An 18,612-nucleotide genomic window follows, 5' to 3' on the forward strand; every position below is an offset into this window, starting at 1 on the left:
CCAAGTTGGTGAAAGCTTTCTCAAAAGATCTCATTCAATTATAATGAATGGAATCTAAATATATGTTAGGAAGTAGGGGTGAGGCATACTCACTTTGATGCTCTCGTTGATCCTGTTAATAAGCCAATTAAAGAGACGATTATAAATGTTCTTTGCAAGAGCATCCCGTACATAGTAACCCTAGGAGCAAAGACAGTGGTGGTTAGCAGTGGTGGAATTCAAATATTTTTACTACCGGTTCTGTGGGCGTGGCTTGGTGGGTGTGGCTTGGCTTGGTGGGTGTGGCTTGGTGGGCATGGCAGAGGAAGAATATTGGAAAAAAAAAACCTTCCCTCCTCACTCCAGGGGGAAGATTACTGCAAAATCCTCCCTCCCCACCCCAATAACCTGCTTTCCAGCTCCGTTCTCCTGTGCAGGGCAACACAAGAAGACCCAGCTGATCAGCTGGGACTCGAGAAGCAGCGAAGAGATGGGAGTGGGGCCAGTCAGAGGTGGTATTCCAAATTACTCAAAATTTCCGCTACTGGTTCTCCGAACTACTTAAAATTTCTGCTACCGGTTCTCCAGAACTGGTCAGAACCTGCTGAATACCACCTCTGGTGGTTAGTCATTCAGAAGTTAAGAAAGAATAAAAATTGTGTGTGTGTATGTGTGTGTGTGGGAATTAGTCCCTGCCCTAGAGCTTGGATTAGAATCATTCCAGATTTAAACATTCATTGGACGTGTCTACTGTTCATATTTAAACTACATTTAAAGCCATTTTAGTTCCATCACTTCCTCTCTGCATACCCATAAAATTTGCAGAATCTTGATATCCATTTTTATCATACAGAACTAATATTCTCATAGAATAGAATAGAATAGAATAGAATAGAATAGAATAGAATAGAATAGAATAGAATAGAATAGAATAGAATAGAATAGAATTCTTTTATTGGCCAAGTGTGATTGGACACACAAGGTCTTGGTGCAAATGCTCTCAGAATACATAAAAGAAAAGATACAGATAAATTGTTTGGTTCCCTATTTTTTCCTGTTTGCTTATACTGTACAGCTGTTTCTATGCTGCTGTCGCTCTGAATTTAAGCCTGTTTACCATTATAAAGCTATAACAAACATTCCACTTTAAAAAACATCTCAAAATGCCCTAATGCCACTGTCTGTCTAATTGAGATTCTTCTCACCAAAGGTCCTAACAAAGACCACTGTTTTCACTGCCTTCCAGGAAGTAAACAGGATGAGGGCCATGCTGACTAGAATTGGCCAGCTGTTCCAGAGTGAAGGGGCTGGCTGTAGGCTACACTGGATATTAAGAATAAGGAGAAAAAAAAACCTGGAAGACAACCAAAGCCTAGTGTGTTTGCCTAGAAAACTATGTGGACATGCAATCTCCAGGAGTTGAGCTCAACTTGAAAGAATTGTGTTTCTTTCCCAAAGAAATCATATTCATGATGAGTTGCTATTTCAGTTTAGTCCTGTCTCTTCTCCATTTTCTTCCTTCATACCCTTCAAATTAGCTTGTCCGGCACCTAATTAATTCAACAGTTCCTGTCCAGCTAAATTAAATTCACATTAGTCAGGCTGTATTTTTCTTAAGGTCAGATAACAAAACACTCACCATACAGTGACCCATATTAAAACAAGGTAAAACATATTTCAAGAACAACATAATAATGAAAGTTACCTGGGCTCTCTCTCTCTTTTCAAAGACTCCCTGGAATAAGTTATCAATCAACTTATATTAGCCTGCTGATTCTTCTGGAGAAGAAAACTAAATCCAAATATAGTGTTACCTCCAAACATCTGAGTAACTTCAAATGCCAGGCATCCGGTTGTTTTTACATTGGAAAAGATGAACCTATGCTTGAAGTATGCGTTATGCTGAGTACCCTGCACAGTTTTCAACATGGAGCAGAATGATCACAACTAACAGAATTATCCCAACTAACACTTCTGCTTAGGAACAGCCATATTTCAGAGATCTCATGTACACAAATCCGCTCAACACTTACTTGTGAGACATTCAGGGATGTCACCACCTTATCTTGATGGGCTTCCACTGTTCGAGAAGACAAAGCTTGCTCCAGTACCGTTTCATCCAGATGGATCAACTGACAGATCTCTTGTACCACTGTAGAAGTAAAATATGGAGGAAACAGTGCATGCAATAGTGAGTCCTAGCAAGGAAGGTTTGAACAGAGAGAATCTGCATTTTGATAGGTTGCCCAATGGAACTCTTAAAATGCAAGTTTCTCTTCAGATAGTAAAACAATTGTTTTTTAAAAAATATTTATATATTTTCTCTTTACATAGAATAAGTGCTTAGTGAATAGAGTACTGTCTGGGTACTATCTTTTTTTTACTCTGTTCAAGAATCTGACCAACTAATGGTCAAGAGAAATGAGAGCAGATAAGAAAGGCATTCAAGGAGGGCTGACTGAGATCTCTTGCAGGCACACTGAGATTCATGACTTATGACGCGTTTAACCTCTCCCTTGGGCTCAGCCTGGTCATCTCCTACAGAGATATAACAACAGCAAACTGTTGCAGGTTTCTCTGGCTTCATCTCTACTGACTGCTGGAGGCAAGGCTGGAGAAACTCAAAAATGGATGGCACATATTGCCTAGTCTGATATTAAAGAAGGGACAGCAGATGTAGCTCTTTGGCTTTGAGTAGAAGAATAAGTTCCTCTGGAACAATTGATCTGAGAAATACATATGGCCTCCCTAAGAGCCTTACATTATTGGCTGTTTTCCACAAGGCAACGTCTAATGCAAAACTGTTTTCAAGGTGATGACAACCTGGCTTCTCTGTGTCGTGTGCCCAGGAATGAGATTGTTAAGGCAACAGAACATTGAAGCCCAAAAGAAGTTTTCATTTGATGCCATCAAGTTCCTATGTAGCCCTGGAAATGGTCCTTCTCTCCTGCTTACCTTTGTCACTCTGGATAACACAAGCTTGTGTCCCGCCAGCTTGAAATCGCTCTCCAAATTGCAAATTGCCGAGTTTGAGGACAACTGCTGCCACCTCCAGCACTTCTGTCATCTCTGAGGGTGTGAACCCAATGCCTCTCATGGCATCCTGCATGAAAGAAGTCACAGGGAAGAGCATGAAAAAGAGCACAACTCAGAAAGAGCACAACTCACCTCTCTCTGCATGCAAGGAAAGCTGTATGTGCCTAATAATACTGAGATAGAAAGCAAAGTGAAGTGGTATTTTTAGGGAATGCCCGAATACCCAGTGAAAAGAACATATTGCTCAGATTGCTCAGTTACATAGAGTTCAAAAGACCTCGAGACTAGTTTGTGGGTCCACAGGAAAATAATTTTAAAAGTGGGGCCTGTTATTACAGGGCATGTTGCAGTGTACCAGAATGGCTTCTGTTTAAGAAGCTCTGGTTCAGGATAGTGTATTCTCCTTCTACCCCTTTTCTCTGTTTCTCCTCTGCAACAACCAATCAGTATTTTCTGACCATGGGGCACGGTCAGTTTCCCATTAAAATTTTGGGGTTTTTTTGGGGGTGGTGGGATATTTCTTCCTTCATTTTCTTCCAAGTTGTTTTGCAATTCCACAGATCATTGATTTCACCAGCTGGCTGGTGCCCCTCTCTTTTGTGTGTGTGTGGGGGGGCGGGGGGAGGGTTAGTGTGGTTTTGGCAATCTATTTATTTAGTTATTTATTTGGTTTGTCAATTGCTTACAAGATAATAGGTATAAGGATAAATATAGTTATGAATATATGGATACGTATAAGAAAAATAAAAGAAACAATAGGACAGGGACGGTAGGCACGTTGGTGCGCTTATGCACGCCCCCTACAGACCTCTTAGGAAAGGGGTGAGGTCAATGGTAGACAGTCTAAGGTTAAATTTTTTGCGGTTTAGGGAAGAAACCACAGAGTCAGGTAGAGTATTCCAGACATTGACCACTCTGTTGCTGAAGTCGTATTTCCTGCAATCAAGTTTGGTGCGATTAAACCTTGAGTTTGCATCTATTGTTTGCTCTTGTATTGTTATGGTTGAAGCTGAAGTATTCATTGACAGGTAGGACATTGCAATGTATGATTTTATATACCATGCTTAAATCAGACCGAAGACGGCGTAATTCAAGGTTTTCTAGTTCTAGAATTTCAAGTCTGGTGGCAATAAGGTATTCTGCAACGAGTAGTGGAGTGGAGAACTCTTCTTGTGAAATATTTCTGGACTTTCTCCACTGTGTTAATATCAGATATGTAATGTAAGAATCCAACTTTGGATAATTACTAGCTGCTAGTATGCATAGTTTTTCTTTTGCTCTACGCCAATATAATTTATATTATGTCTTACACAAAGAGTATAATATTACACATACCTGCACAGCTTTGAAGTTGGCTGCATCGTCAATGCCCTGCAAGCTTGCAGCTTCCTTGTTGAGGTAGTTATAAAGGCTGAATTTTCTTTCAAGTTTCAGCTGTTCTGTTGAAGAGAAGGAATTGTGAGAAAAGAGTCCTGAGTATCACCCCCTCCAGTCAAGAGGGTTTTTTGTTCAGAAGCTATACAGGTAGTCCTCAATTAACAACAGTTCATTTGGTGACTGTTCGAAGTTACTTTTTTAAAAAAGGCAGTAAAAAAAGGTGACTTATGACTGTTTTTCACACTTATGACCAGTGCAGCATCCCCATGGTCACATGATCAAAATTCAGACACTTGTCAATGGGCTCATATTTATGATGGTTGCAGTGTCCTGGGGTTTTGTGATGACCTTTTGTGACCTTCTAATAAGCAAAGTCGATGGGGAAGCCAGATTCATTGAACAACCATGTTAGTAACTTAACAACTGCAGTGATTCACTTGACAACTGTCATACAATGGGGCAAAACTCACTTAGCAAATCTCTCACTTGGCAACAGAAAACTTGGGCTCAATTGCGCTTGTAAGTAGACGATTACCTCTAATGTCTTTTTGGTTCTCCTGTGCCAATCAGTTTCAAGCTAAAGCAGACATTCCATATCTTGCCTTTAATATGACTTGGTATTTTGGGCCGAATGTACTGACTTGCATAACTCCATTTACCACAATCTGATATCTTCTAGCTGCTTTAGACTATAACTACCATGGCCAGTTAACATGCTGCTGTGGAAATATGATGGAGATTGTTGTACAATGTACCTGGATGGGAATATCCCACTCTGGTTCCTGTTATTCCGTGTCTTCCCAACTGCTGGGAAGAAATGGTTCAGCACGGGAATGGGACAACTTGCTGCAGCCAACTTGCTGCAGCCAACTCACCACGGCCAACTCACAACAGCCAACTCATTGCAGGACAACTTGCCACGGCCAACTCGCCATGGGAAAACTTATTGCGGGACAATTTACCAATTCTATTTAATTATTTAAAATAAATAAAAATTATTTTAATTTTTGCCATTTACATTTCATTCTGTCCCTCCTTTTGCATCTTTTCTTTAATGATTCTATTCCACCAATTTTTTGATATTAGTATAACTCTTGTCCCACAGTGAGTTGTCCTGTGGCAAGATGGCCGTGGAGAGTTGGCCATGGTGAATTGTCATAGACTCATTTAACACAATGGTTCTCAACCTGGGGTCCCCAGACCCCTAGGGGGACCGCAATGTCAACACAGGGGGTCTGCGAAGACTTGAAAAAATGTTATCATTTAAATCTCAAGTGTTCGGGGACTGTGGTCATAATCCATGGCCATTTAAAGAGGGCCCATGGTGAGGAAAAGGTTGGGAACCATTGGTTTAGCATCTTTGGCTAGCCACGCCTCAAATGAGTTGACAAGACTCAACATTTCCTGAAACGAGTTTTCCAAATTCCAACAATAGATTGTTCTTGCATTCCCCTTATTTCAACCTCCCCCATCTCATGTCCCTTTCTCAATTTGTGTGTGTGTGTGCATGTGTGCGAAGGGGGGGAGTAAGGGGACTAGTCCCATCCAAGTCAAGAGTGAAGACATACTGAGCAACTGGTCTGAGCCTCCAGATAGGAGTTGGTAGAAGATGTGGAAGTTTCTCTCGCCCCTCACATGATGCACCACTCGGGATTTCTCCAGCAGGTCTGCAAGTAAATGCAGGACAAGAATGAAAAACAAAAAGGAAAACACATAGGCAGGGGTTGGGAGAATTGAAGGCCAAATTGCTCCCTCTGCTGTTGTGGATGGCTAGAACATGTCCTCCATTAGCCAAGGAAGACCATGGCACTCTCAAGTTCCAATAAGGGAGAATATCTGAAGCTCAGGGTTGAAATGAGCAGACCTTGGTGCTCTCTGAGGTTGCTTGCTTTCAAGTTCATTATCTAGTGGGTCCCCCTTTCCTACTTAATTCATTCGTGCTGTTATTACTATGTGACCACTGCAATGCAGGCATTAGAACAGGGATGGTGTGTTTAGGCACGCCTCCTAAAGACCTCTTAGGAATAGAGTGAGGTCCACGGTAGACCATTTAAGGTTAAAGTTTTGGGGGTTTGAGGATGTAACAACAGAGTGAGGTAGTGTATTCCAGAGATTGACCACTCTGTTGCTGAAGTCGTATTTGGAAGATCATATCGTATCTAGAAGATCATACTCACAATTGTTAATGACACCACCCAGAGGATCGCCTTTGAAGTCAAACTCAATATCCATGTATTTTCCCTGGAGAGAAAAAGAAACAGGGAGGAATATTTGGACCCAAATGAGAAGCCTTGAATCCCTAATGAATGTGATGGCTTCCCTGCTCTTTTTTCTTCTTCTTTTGCTTTGGGCTAGGCTAGTCCAAGGTATTGTGTAGACATATAGCTGGGTGGATTTAAAACTTAACTCTCTGAAAACAGAGGAGTCTGGTAGTATTTGAAACTCTAATCTACTTATTGTGATGTGAACAATAAATGCCTCAGCAGGTGGCAGCACCTGAATGATCTTGTTTGAAGTTGGAAGCCAAGACAACTTCTGCTTGCATGGGAGATAACTACAGCTCTAGATTAGACAGGTCTATTTCTGTGTTGTTGCCTGGTTGTGTCCAAGAACTCATCAGGAGTTGATCTTGATCAAAAGAAGAATCTCATATTTTAAAGCTCTATATGGAGTAGTTTTTAAGGTGTCACAAAACAGTTTGTTGGTTTCGTTGCACTGGTTCGACATATTTACTCTTCAGGAAATTGTTTGAAGGCAGTAACTAAGGGTCAAATGAAATATGATATGTATACATTCTGCAGTGCACACTTAAAAGTTATGTATGGGATCTAGATGAGAGAATTGGCATGAGAGGGACTTAAGATTATCTCCTTTCCTTCTTTGCTCTAAAGCCTCATTACTACAATGTGAAAGATGTTGTTAATGCATTTTCATTGTTAACGCACTCTCATGAGCTACAACATGTCCAATTAGAACTGCATTTAAACTATGTGTTGTTGTTTTTCTTCAGTAACAACCATTTCACGGGACAATTTCATTATTATCTATATATATAAAAGCCAAGTACCACTCACTCATCACAAAATCTCCAGAATCGTAAAGCCTACAAACTTAAAATTTGGCACATATGTTCCTCTTGGCTTCTAGGTGCTCGCAATGAAAGGATTTTTCGAAATGACCATCAGATCATTAGTATTTCTTATACATTAATTAACACACTCTGATGCTAAGGAGTTCTGATCCCCCTCCCCACCTGAAAAGAATTCTGTTCAATCTGCCAGTTGCCTCACATTCCGTTACCTCAGTTCAAACTGGCAGATGTTCCACTCCTTCACTCAGGAGCAGTCTGGGGCTTCTTACAGTACTAAATGTCGGTACCTCACCAAAATATCTACGCCTTCCACCCATGGAACTGCTTCCAGACTCAAGGCGGTGGGAGCAATATTCCCTTATGCATTTCAATCACCAACCACCACTGACTGAGCCAACGGATTGTGAACTGAATTTCTCCTGCATAGCCCAATCACAAAGTTTTGTTGCAAAGCACGGGTATCCAGCTAGTGTTTTCTATAGGGAACTAGCTGTAGAATACAACAATGAAATGTTGCTCTGCACAATAATTATTTTAGTAGATTCCAGGAAGTGCTTACATCATTCACTCTGCTCTTATGAAGTCAGGGTAAATGTTAAGTGTGATTTAATTATAGAATTGAGTCACAATTCCATATCCTGATAATTCTAATCTTTTAAAAAACATTTAGCCGTCAAAACAGCAAAAATAGAATTGTATACCCGAAAAAGTCCAAGGAAGTTTATGTGTGAGACAGAGAAAAAAAGAGAAAATAAAAAACCACTTCCACCATTTCTAAAAGTAAAAAGAAAAGGCTTTATAAATCTACTTGCCTCTATGATGAGCAAAAGCAGAATAAATTATGCAGGATGTTTAATTGACCCTTATCATTTATGCAGGCCGAATCATCCCATTTTGCTTTGTGCACCACTTGAGTTGCATAATTGTGATGCAGGACCCAGGATTTGAAAAGATTGTAAATCTGGACTTGCTCCCAAGTCTAGATCTATAACGCATATCTTCTAAGAAATATTAGAAGTTGTGCTAGATTCACTCAGTAGGTAGTAATTCTCCATCTAGTACTTACAAATCGGGAGGAGTTGTCATTGCGGATGGTTTTGGCATTCCCAAAGGCTGAAAGAAGAGGAACAATATCTCAGTTCCCTAGATGTTATAATTCAATATCTAAAGAAGCTAACCATCTAACTGCTTCTAGTGCAGCTGCAGTGAGATCATCCCAGGTACCCTTAAATTTCCATATTATTGAACTATATGTGTTACAGTTCTGTTTTGGTGCACCACAGATGCATTGCCATTCCCCACTTAAGGGGCTTTGCCTTATAAATCATGCCAGTGGTAAGTTAGGGATTGCCATTATGGGCAGCAAATTTTATACAGCACTGGTATATATATTTTTGCCAATTCAAGAGCAGGAGAACAGGTCTTTGACTCAGCTGTGAAGAAAAACTTTATCAACTCCTTCTTATAACTACCGCAAATGCAGCATTGGTGCTCCACTGGGAAATCTGCACTTTCTCAGCCGTAAAATACTGTGTTTTTGCATTATGGGAAAAATGTGATAATAGGTAATGGCCCAGTGAATGCCTATAAATACTGATCAGTTCCTATAGAATTGATCCCTCCCTTTCTCACCCTTTACAAAGGCTGCAAGTACATACCTTCCAGGACAGGATTGGACTGTAGCAGCTGTTCCTTGACACGATTCACTTCCTCCCCTTTCCCACATACAGCTGCCACATAGGACATTACTAATTTGCTGGCCTCTAATGAAGAAAAAAAATGCGAGCAGCATAAAATCAGTGAGAGAATATATGATTTGGTAGGGATATTTAAAAAGACTCAGTTTTGATGAGGTGGATAGGACATAAGGCTAGAAATCAAAAGGCAATGAGATCTAGTCCTTTCCTAGGCATAAGGCCAGCTAAATCCCCATGGGCCAGTCTCTCTCTCTCTCTCTCTCTCTCTCTCTCCCTCTCCCTCTCCCTCTCCCCCCCCCCTCTCCCCCGAAAAGGAGGCAAGGACATGTCACTGCCAAAAAATAGTTCAGGGATTCATCCAGATAGTCACCATGACTGTCTGGAAAGGTCAAAAAAGAGGAGAAAGGGCATATAGAGAGCCTCGGTGGCTCAGTGGTTAGAGTGCAATACTGCAAGCTATTTCTGCTACAGCCAGCTGCCTTCAATTTGGCAGATCGAATCTCACCAGGCTCAAAGTTGACTCAGCCTTCCATCCTTCCGAGGTGGGTAAAATGACTCAAGATTGTTGGGGGCAATAGGCTGACTCTGTAAACTGCTTAGAGAGGGCTGTAAAGCACTATGAAGTGGTCTATAACTCTAAGTGCCATTGCTATATGTTATCCTGTCCTATTCCTATTACTCAGGAAAAATCCTCAATAGGAATCCACTACTAAACAAACCCGATTGCTATCCAGGCCCAGAGAACCCTTTCTGTTTTTCTGCAAAGAGATCCACAGTTTGAGGCAGGCTGTGCCACTCCTTAAGCCCTCTTAAATCATGAGGAAATTCCTCCCTGTGATTATAGAATGCATTTAAAACTTCAATCTGGTTATTTAGGAAGGAGAGAGGGCACATCTATTATAGCACTGCATGTGAATTAGGAATATATTCTGTGTGGAGGAACGATTTGCATGTAACTTGCCACCGAAGCAGTAACAATTGCTAGAGAAACTCTCTCCAACCTGGTAGTCTCAAATTGGTTGCAAAGCTACTTCTATCATCCCAAGGAATGTAGCAAGTAGGATTTGCTGACTAGTGATGAGGGGTACTCTGCCCCCATACAACACAGGCTGTGGAAGTTTGCTTAAATGGCTTAAATTTGTGGACATCTGTCAGTGCCACTAAACTAATTCTAATAAACCACTTTGCCCCTGCGTTCCCCCTCCTGCTTCTATATTCTGCTTCATTGATTTGTGAAAGCTCCTATTAAAATGTATTTATTTAAAGAGAGCCCTTCAAGAGTGCTCCCATGCTATTTAGATGACGGTTGAAAAATGTATTGATCTCTGCTCATCTCCGAATGCTTCAAATACACAGCTCCTAACACTAGCAAGAAAAAGAAAAAGGACAGAAAAAGCAGAATTACAAATGTTTAGGCAAAGTTATCAGAACATCCTCCCCCTCCCCCAAAGTTTGAGGATGGGATAAGAGGATTGCGCAATGAATCCTCTTGCTTTAAAGACTTTCCCAGCTCTTTTGGTGTCTTCAGTCGCATCCCCCAGCTGTCCCTGCAGTGATCAACTCAATGCATGACTGACCCCACCCCTGGTTTTCTCCTGTCCCTTCCAAGTTCTGCCAAGCTTGGCTAGGAGTTGCCTCTTGCCAATGCTTTCTTTTCTCTATGCCCTTCTTGAGGAACCCAGAAATCCTTACTCACCTGTTTTGCCGGCCCCGCTCTCACCAGTGATAAGAATGCATTGATCTTTGTCTTGATTCTTCAATGAGTGGTAAGCATCATCGGCAATGGCATAACTGGGCAAACACAGGGAGAAGAATGAGGAGGGCTATTGCTTTGGATTCCCCCAGGATCTGCCTTCTCCCTCTCGTCCCCTGGAATCCATTCCTGAGAGTTGTTGGGTGTGATAATTCCCACTCCGTTCCCTTCTCACTTACATGTGAGGTTTGACAGCAAAGAAGTTGCAGTTCTTATATTCTTCCACCGTTTTTGCTGAGTAAATGGGCAATGGCTGATATGGGTTCAGGGAGATCACCACATTCCCAATGTAGGTCTGTGAGGCAGAAATAGTTTGTTCTCATTAGTAAGATGGCAGTGCTCAGACTGTAGTAGGTGAAAGTGTCAAAGGTTGGATCTGTCCCTTTGTCCCAAAGGTGCTTTTTCAAGAGGCAACTGGACTTTCTGTTTTTTCTTTGAAGATGTTTCGCTTCTCATCCAAGAAGCTTCTTCAGCACTGAATAAGCTTCTTGGATGAGAAGCAAAACGTCTTCAAAGAAAAACCAGAAAATCCAGTTGCCTCTTGAAAAAGCACCTTTGGGACAACCATGACCTGGATGACTGAGAATCTCCATAGACCTCTGTCCCTTTGGTTCACCATTGCTATTTGCTTCTAATCCTATTCCTACTCTGGCTCAGGAAGACCGGGAAGAACCAGGAAGCAAAGAAACCTCGTTGCTATGATCTTCTTCTTCACCAGTTTTTTCTACATGGCAGGCAAACAGACTGGTCCCATTCACTGAGTAGAGCAAGGCAGCTGCTCAGCGACCACTGCCAAAAAAGGCACCAGGAAAGAGCAATCTGCCAAACCAGGCAGTTTTGTATATGGACCAAGAGAAGGCCTCTTCTAAGGTTTAGGATTTGGCAATAAAATATCTTGGTCCAATTCTGCTAATTCTAGTAAATAAGATCGACTCACTGCAAATCTCCTAAAACATGGAGCCTGGTAGATTTAATAAATTCCATTGAACTTTCCAATTTTAGCTGTGTCATGTCACATTATCCAAGCTTTGTAGAACTAGTAGGAGAAATTGGGCTCTGCCTCTTGCTATAAAGCAGCTATAGGTAGTCCTCGACTTACAACCTTTTGTTTAGTGACCGTTTGAAGTTACAAACAATACTGAAGAAAGTGACTTATGACCGGTTTTCACAGCATCCCCATGGTCATGCAATCAAAATTCAGATGCTTGGCAACTGGTTCATATTTATGATGATTGCAATGTCCTTGGGCCATGTGATCACCTTTGGCGACCCTCTGACAAGCAAAGTCAATGCAGAAGATGGATTCACTTAACAACTGTGTGACTAACTTGACAACTGCAGTGATTCATTTCATAATTGTGATAAGAAATGTCATAAAATGGGGCAAAAGTCACATAACAACTACTTCACTTAGCAACTGAAATTTTGGGCTCAATTGTGGTCGTAAGTCAAGGACTACCTGTACTAAATAGGAGGAATCTGGTTAAGTGGGACCCTGTTGTGGTGGAAGGTAGTCTGGAGTCTGAGGAGGGAGGGGCTGCATTCCAGAGAAAGAAGAGGCGGCAAAGTTTAGATAACTTGGTTGGGAGAAAAAGGATCAAGTCAGATCCTCCTAAAAGTTCTCAGAGTATGTTTATAATGATGCAGGTAGTTTGCTTTAGTTCTGTCAATAGCTGAGGAACAATATGAAATCCATCATATCTTTCTTGGTTTGGGAGCCTTGACATCTATCTGCCCTACTTAACTGGCCTTTCCCTTGCTGCCTTTTCCCACAGCTCCTCCACTTCCCCATCTTCCCTCTGCTCCATCTTGTTTGATATATGATGATTCTAGAAGAATAAATTCTCGTGGTACCCATCAATGGACATTGTATTCCAACTTTGTCTCCTATCCGAGTCCAAGCCAGATCTCACTCTATTGCTCTCTTACTGTTGTGGAGATTTTCCCCCCATTTTTTTTTTTTTTTTTTTTTTTTTGAGATCAACAAAGCTTGGCAAGGTGCTGCCACCTGCCATGAATGAGACAAGGCAATTAGGCTCGGTATTTTTTCCAATGATCTTCTGCGCTAGGCACAGTTAAATCTGGATGTAATGGATTTTTTTTAAAGGAATAAACTTCTATGAGCTGGGATCTTTTTATTTCAAATCCTTTATTAAATATTTGTGCACTCTGTATAAATAAATGGCAATGATACAAGGAACAAATTATTAGTACTTAGGAGGTACAAGCAAGTTAACTTGAATGTTTCCATTAATTTTTGCATTGCTATTAGTTATTCTCTGCTGACTATGCATTGTATTTTCTTAAAGGCCAATTCTACCTTGGCTTTTAAAGCAGAATTTATTAATAAAAAGAGACCATGAAAAATACAAATATTATTAAGTTGGAACCCCCTTGATGTTTCCTAGAGTGAATACACAGTGCAAAGGTACTTCTGAATAGACTGTGCACAAAAGCTAGTTTGGTGTAGAAGTGAAAGTGCTGGCTTGGAAACCAGGAAATGGGGACTTGTAGGCTTCCCTTAGGCATGAAAACTGGTTGGGTGATTTGGAGTTTTCTCTCAGCTCAACTCACATCACAGGTTGTTGTGGGGAAAATAGGAGACAGGAACATTGGGTATATTCACCACCTTGAGTTATATCTAGAAAATGCAGGATACAAATATAATAATAATGATAATCTTGGGTGCAATCCCAAGACTTCCGAAACATTATTTGAATACGCTAAATAATACTATTTTAAAGGAAATAATACTATTTTAAAGGAAAAAGACTTTACACAGTGGATGGAGAAAGAACTGGCTTTTTTCTTTAGAGAAAACAAAAAAGAAACATCAATCCAGAATGTATGGGATACAATGAAGGCATAGGCCAGAGGCTTGATAATAGACTATACAAGGAAAAGAAATACCATGAAAAGATTAGCCTCTAAGGCATTAGAGGATGAGTATAAAGGACTTGAAAAAGAGCTACAGAAAATGCCACAGAAAAAGGACATTAAGTTAAAAATTGATATAACCAAACATAAAATGGGTCTAATAGAAAAAGAAGAATTAGCACAGAAAATTAGAGGTGCTAAACAGAATTACTTTGAAGATGCAAATAAACCAGGTAGATGGTTAGCATATAAATTGAGAAAGGATAAAGAATCAAGGAAAATATTGCAATTAATAGATGATCAAGGCCAAGTTTGCTATGGTAGTAAAGAGAAGAAGGAAATCATTCGAGACCATTATGGGAAACTATACACACAAGAGAATATTGATGAGGAAAGAGTCAAACAGTACCTACAGAATGCTGCGTTACCCCAGATATCTAAAGAGATTGAAACAATGTTAGAAAGCAATATAACGATGATGGAGTTAACTGAAGCACTCAAGAAGCAAAATAATGGAAAGGCACCAGGCCCAGATGGACTTCCGGCAGAAGTTTACAAAACATTACAAGAATCGTTGAATCTTCCATTGCTAGAAGTTATGAATGAAGTTATGTTAAAGAAGAAGATACCTAAATCATGGTCAGAAGCTTATATTACACTTGTTCCAAAAGAGGAGGCCGATCCATTACAAATCAAGAACTATAGACCTATTTCCCTACTAAACGCAGATTATAAAATTTTTGCTTCAATATTGGCAGAAAGACTTTAAAAATACTTAAATAATTTTATCCATCCTGATCAAAATGGATTTCTGCCAAAGAGACAAATTAAAGACAATATGAGAGTAATCTTGGACACTTTGGAATACTACGAGACACATCCTGAAAAACAAATGGCTTTGATATTTCTAGATGCACAGAAGGCATTTGACAATGTGAATTGGCGATTCATGCTGTTATTGCTGGAACAGATGGGGTTTGCTAGAAAATTTATTCAAGCAATAGAAGCTATATAAGCAAATGGCAAAGGTAATGATAGAGGGAGAACTGACAGACTCTATTGATATCAGAAAAGGAACAAGACAAGGGTGCTCACTATCACCTCTGTTGTTTGTGTTAACTTTGGAAGTGCTAAATAGAAATATTAGAGATGAAAAGAATATAAAAGGTATGAAAATTAAAAAGGAAGAATTTAAGTTGCAAGCATTTGCAGATGATCTGGTTTTTATTTTAGAAGACCCACTAAAAACTGCATCAAAATTGATAGAAAAGATAGAGACATATGGAAAGGTGGCTGGTTTGAAAATAAATAAAGATAAGACAATGATCTTGGCAAAGAATATGCTATCAAGACAAAAGGAAGAACTGGCAGACCTATTGAAAATTCAGGTCACGAATAAGATCAAGTACTTGGGGATATACTTGACAGCAAGATGCAGTATACTAAAAGAGAATAATTATATCAAACTTAAACAGCAGATAGCGCTAGATTTGGCGAAATGGGGAAATTTACAACTGTCATTAATAGGGAGAATATCAACAATCAAGATGAATATATTACCCAGAATTTTATATTTGTTTCAAACAATTCCAATTAGGCTTGGAAAAGACTATTTTGAAGATTTAAATAAAATTGTGTTGAAATTTATATGGCAAGGTAAGAAAGCGAGAATAAAGTTAAAACTTTTGCAAGATGCTAGAATAAGAGAAGGATTTGGTTTGCCTAATTGGGAGTTTTATTACCAAGCTACAAATTTGATGTGGGTTAAGGAATGGATAACATTAAGAAATACTAGATTGTTGACATTAGAAGGACATGATCTGTTGTTGGGGTGGCATGCTTTTCTATGGTATAAAGGAACTAAAACACAGGGGTACTTTAGAAGACTTTATATACGGGAGTCTCTGTGGTTAAACTGGGAGAAGATTAAAAGACAATGTTATTTGAAAATTCCAGTCTGGCTGTCGACTATTGAAGCATTTTCTTATCCTATAATATACAAAAAGGAACAAACAGTTAGATATGTTGAAATATTGAATGAAAAGGGTGAACTTAAATCTATACAAAAACTAGAGGAACAAGGTATAAAGATGAATTGGTTTTCATATGCGCAAATACATTCAAGGTATGATCAAGATTCTAAAACAGAAGGTTTCTATGATAAACTGACTGATTTAGATAAGATTTTGACAGGTACTGATGAAAAGGTGATTAAAAAATTGTATGGATATTTATTAGAAATTAAATTAGAAGAAGAACAAGTTAAAGAAACTATGATTGCTTGGGGGAAGAATTTTGGATATGGGATTGATCTAGAGAAATGGCAAAAATTGTGGTCTCAAAATTATAAAATGACAATGTCAACAGCATATAAAGAAAATTTGTATAAGATGTTTTACAGGTGGCACTTTCCCCCAACAAGAATAGCAAGAATGTTCAAGAATCCGAAAAATGTTGGAAATGTCATCAGACACCTGGCTCATATTACCATATGTGGTGGAGTTTTGCGGATGCTAAAAAATACTGGACTAAAATCCACAAGTGGTTGGAAAAAAATGACAAAAAAACATATAGATTTGAAACCAGAGATATTTTTATTGGGAATTTTACCTGAAATATATAGTAAAGATTTGAAATACCTGATTGTAAATGTATTAACAGCGGCTAGGATTGTATTTGCTAAAAACTGGAAAAATGAGAAAATACCATCACAGGAGGAAATTATTAAGAAAATATTGGAATGTGCTGAAATGAACAGATTGACATTTGAAATAAGAGAACAGGATGATAAACAATTTTAAAAAGTTTGGGATCTATTCTATCAATGGTTAGACAATAAAGTATAGTAACGAAATATGTATAGTAACGAAAAGGAAGAGCCGCGGCGGCGCTTTGCAATGGCAGCAGCGGCTCCTGGTTTTGCCTTTCCCTTCCCGAGGCAACGCGGGACTGGAGCCGCGCGGAGCCACGCCAGCAGTAACAACTCCTGACAGCCCCAGCCGGATACCTCAGCGGAGCTCGGGCGGTGCGAGCCTCGTTTCCTTGGGAGCTGGGAGAAGGCTGGCTGCTCCTTTCGGCTTCACGGGATTCGTTTCCACGGTGCGCAAAAGTGCCTCAGCCGCGGGCAGCCGCAGTGCTTCCCAATTACTATTTGCCGGCGTATAAGACGACCCGGCATATAAGACGACCCCCCCAATTGGAGGCATCTTTTTCAGGGCAAAAAAGTCGTCTTATACGCCGGCAAATACGGTAGTTGCTCTGATCACGTGCATCATAGTAGATCTTTGCAGGCTCTAATCTTTTTGACCTAAAGCAAAAAGGCTCCCAGATCAGTTGGTCTCTGTATCCCTCCCATATCCACTTACATAGATTTCTTGATGTTCAAAGCGTTTCTTCAAGTTCTGCATCAATGTGTCTTCTGTCAGTGGCTCCAACAGCACCAGGTCTCCTACACCCACAGAGTCAAGCACCGCCATACTCTCCATGGTTGTAAGAATGGCCAGGATTCCAAAAACAGAGGAAAGTAACCTGCAAGTAATTGAGTCACAGGTTAAATCCAGATGTTTTTGCCACACAATCAAAAGCTCTTCACACAATGACTCATGAAAAACAGTTGCAGATTCTTGGTTTCATTCTTCGTACCAATGACAATCCACAGATAATAAAGTGCAAAAGAAGAAGAAGCATAAAGTATAAAGCCCAATGTGAGTTTTACAACAGTAAAAATAATCAAATTATTAAGATGATCTAGGGCACTGCTTGACTGATTGTGCAATTTAGAGAATGGCACATAAATAGATGTTTTGTAGAAGGATCCCAAGAATACCAAGGACAACCAAGAAAACGAACTGATGGACCATTGAACAAATCAATCCAGCATTCTCTTGATGCATAAATGATCAGATTCAAATTAGCCTATTTTGGACACTATGCGAAGATCTGGGTCTCTTGAAAAGGTTATAATGCTGGGGAAAATGGAAGGAAAGGGAAGAAGAGGATGATAGCAGGATGGTAGATAGACTCAATTACAGTGGTAATAGACTCCATTCAAAGATCTGAAAGATCAGATTAGAGACAGATTGCCATGGAGAAAACCCATCCATCAGATTGTTAGGTGTCAAAAATGACTTGATGACATATAATCAATCAATCAATCAATCAATCAATCATATAAATGGATATCTTTGCAAAATAATTATATTTCAGACTCTAGACAAATTCCGAATTAATATCTCTCTTATATTTATTCAATTTATTATCTGTCTCTAAATTACACTACTTCCCTAAACTTCATGTTATGAGCGAAGTTCTATCAGTCATTACATAGCTAGAATACTATTTCCTTTGTATATACCACTGTTAAATTTATTATCAGTGGAAAGTCACTTCTCTATTATGATGCTGTAAATTTACAGTTTGGCTACAGTGAACAGATTTATCACAATTTTGTCAAAAGTTATTCCAGATGGGAAATGTCCTTTAGTAGTTCATTTTTTTTCCTAAATGGACAGTTCACAAGAGATGCTTTGATCTAAGGGTAATGTATAAATTGCAACACAGATGAAATACACTAAATTTAGACAGTTCTATGTATTATATGGAGGTAAGGCATTTTGAGGAGCAAAAAAATGTATCTCCCTCTTATAAAAAGAGTATTTACTAAAGAGTCAACTACCCATTGATGGGATTCAGCCAATTCTTACCACTTTGGGAGAACCAGTTAAGTTTCTGAGTAGTTTAGTGAACTGGTTGTTGGAAGAAATCATTAGGGCAGAGAACCAGTTGTTAAATTATTTGAATCC

At 39.6% G+C, this 18,612-nt stretch overlaps 1 protein-coding gene across 1 annotated transcript in view; it reads right to left on the reverse strand.

Moving 5' to 3' along the window:
• Positions 1–18,612, reverse strand: part of LOC113427800 (unconventional myosin-Ia) — a 61,017-nt gene that overhangs the window by 28,087 nt on the left and 14,318 nt on the right. The window contains exons 2-12 of the mRNA XM_087952188.1: positions 17,176–17,338; positions 11,113–11,228; positions 10,877–10,971; positions 9,142–9,246; positions 8,550–8,596; positions 6,570–6,633; positions 5,961–6,059; positions 4,351–4,454; positions 2,935–3,082; positions 2,013–2,131; positions 94–180 (exon numbers count right to left, since the gene is read on the reverse strand). Coding sequence (XP_087808314.1) covers positions 94–180; positions 2,013–2,131; positions 2,935–3,082; positions 4,351–4,454; positions 5,961–6,059; positions 6,570–6,633; positions 8,550–8,596; positions 9,142–9,246; positions 10,877–10,971; positions 11,113–11,228; positions 17,176–17,295 — 1,104 coding nt within the window. The 5' untranslated portion in view covers positions 17,296–17,338. The remainder of the gene's footprint in view (positions 1–93; positions 181–2,012; positions 2,132–2,934; positions 3,083–4,350; positions 4,455–5,960; positions 6,060–6,569; positions 6,634–8,549; positions 8,597–9,141; positions 9,247–10,876; positions 10,972–11,112; positions 11,229–17,175; positions 17,339–18,612) is intronic.

The sequence above is a fragment of the Notechis scutatus genome, chromosome 1 (assembly GCF_049901735.1).
Source record: "Notechis scutatus isolate UNSWTSFEM ecotype Mainland chromosome 1, rNotScu1.2, whole genome shotgun sequence".
Classification (NCBI taxonomy): Eukaryota; Metazoa; Chordata; class Lepidosauria; order Squamata; family Elapidae; genus Notechis; species Notechis scutatus.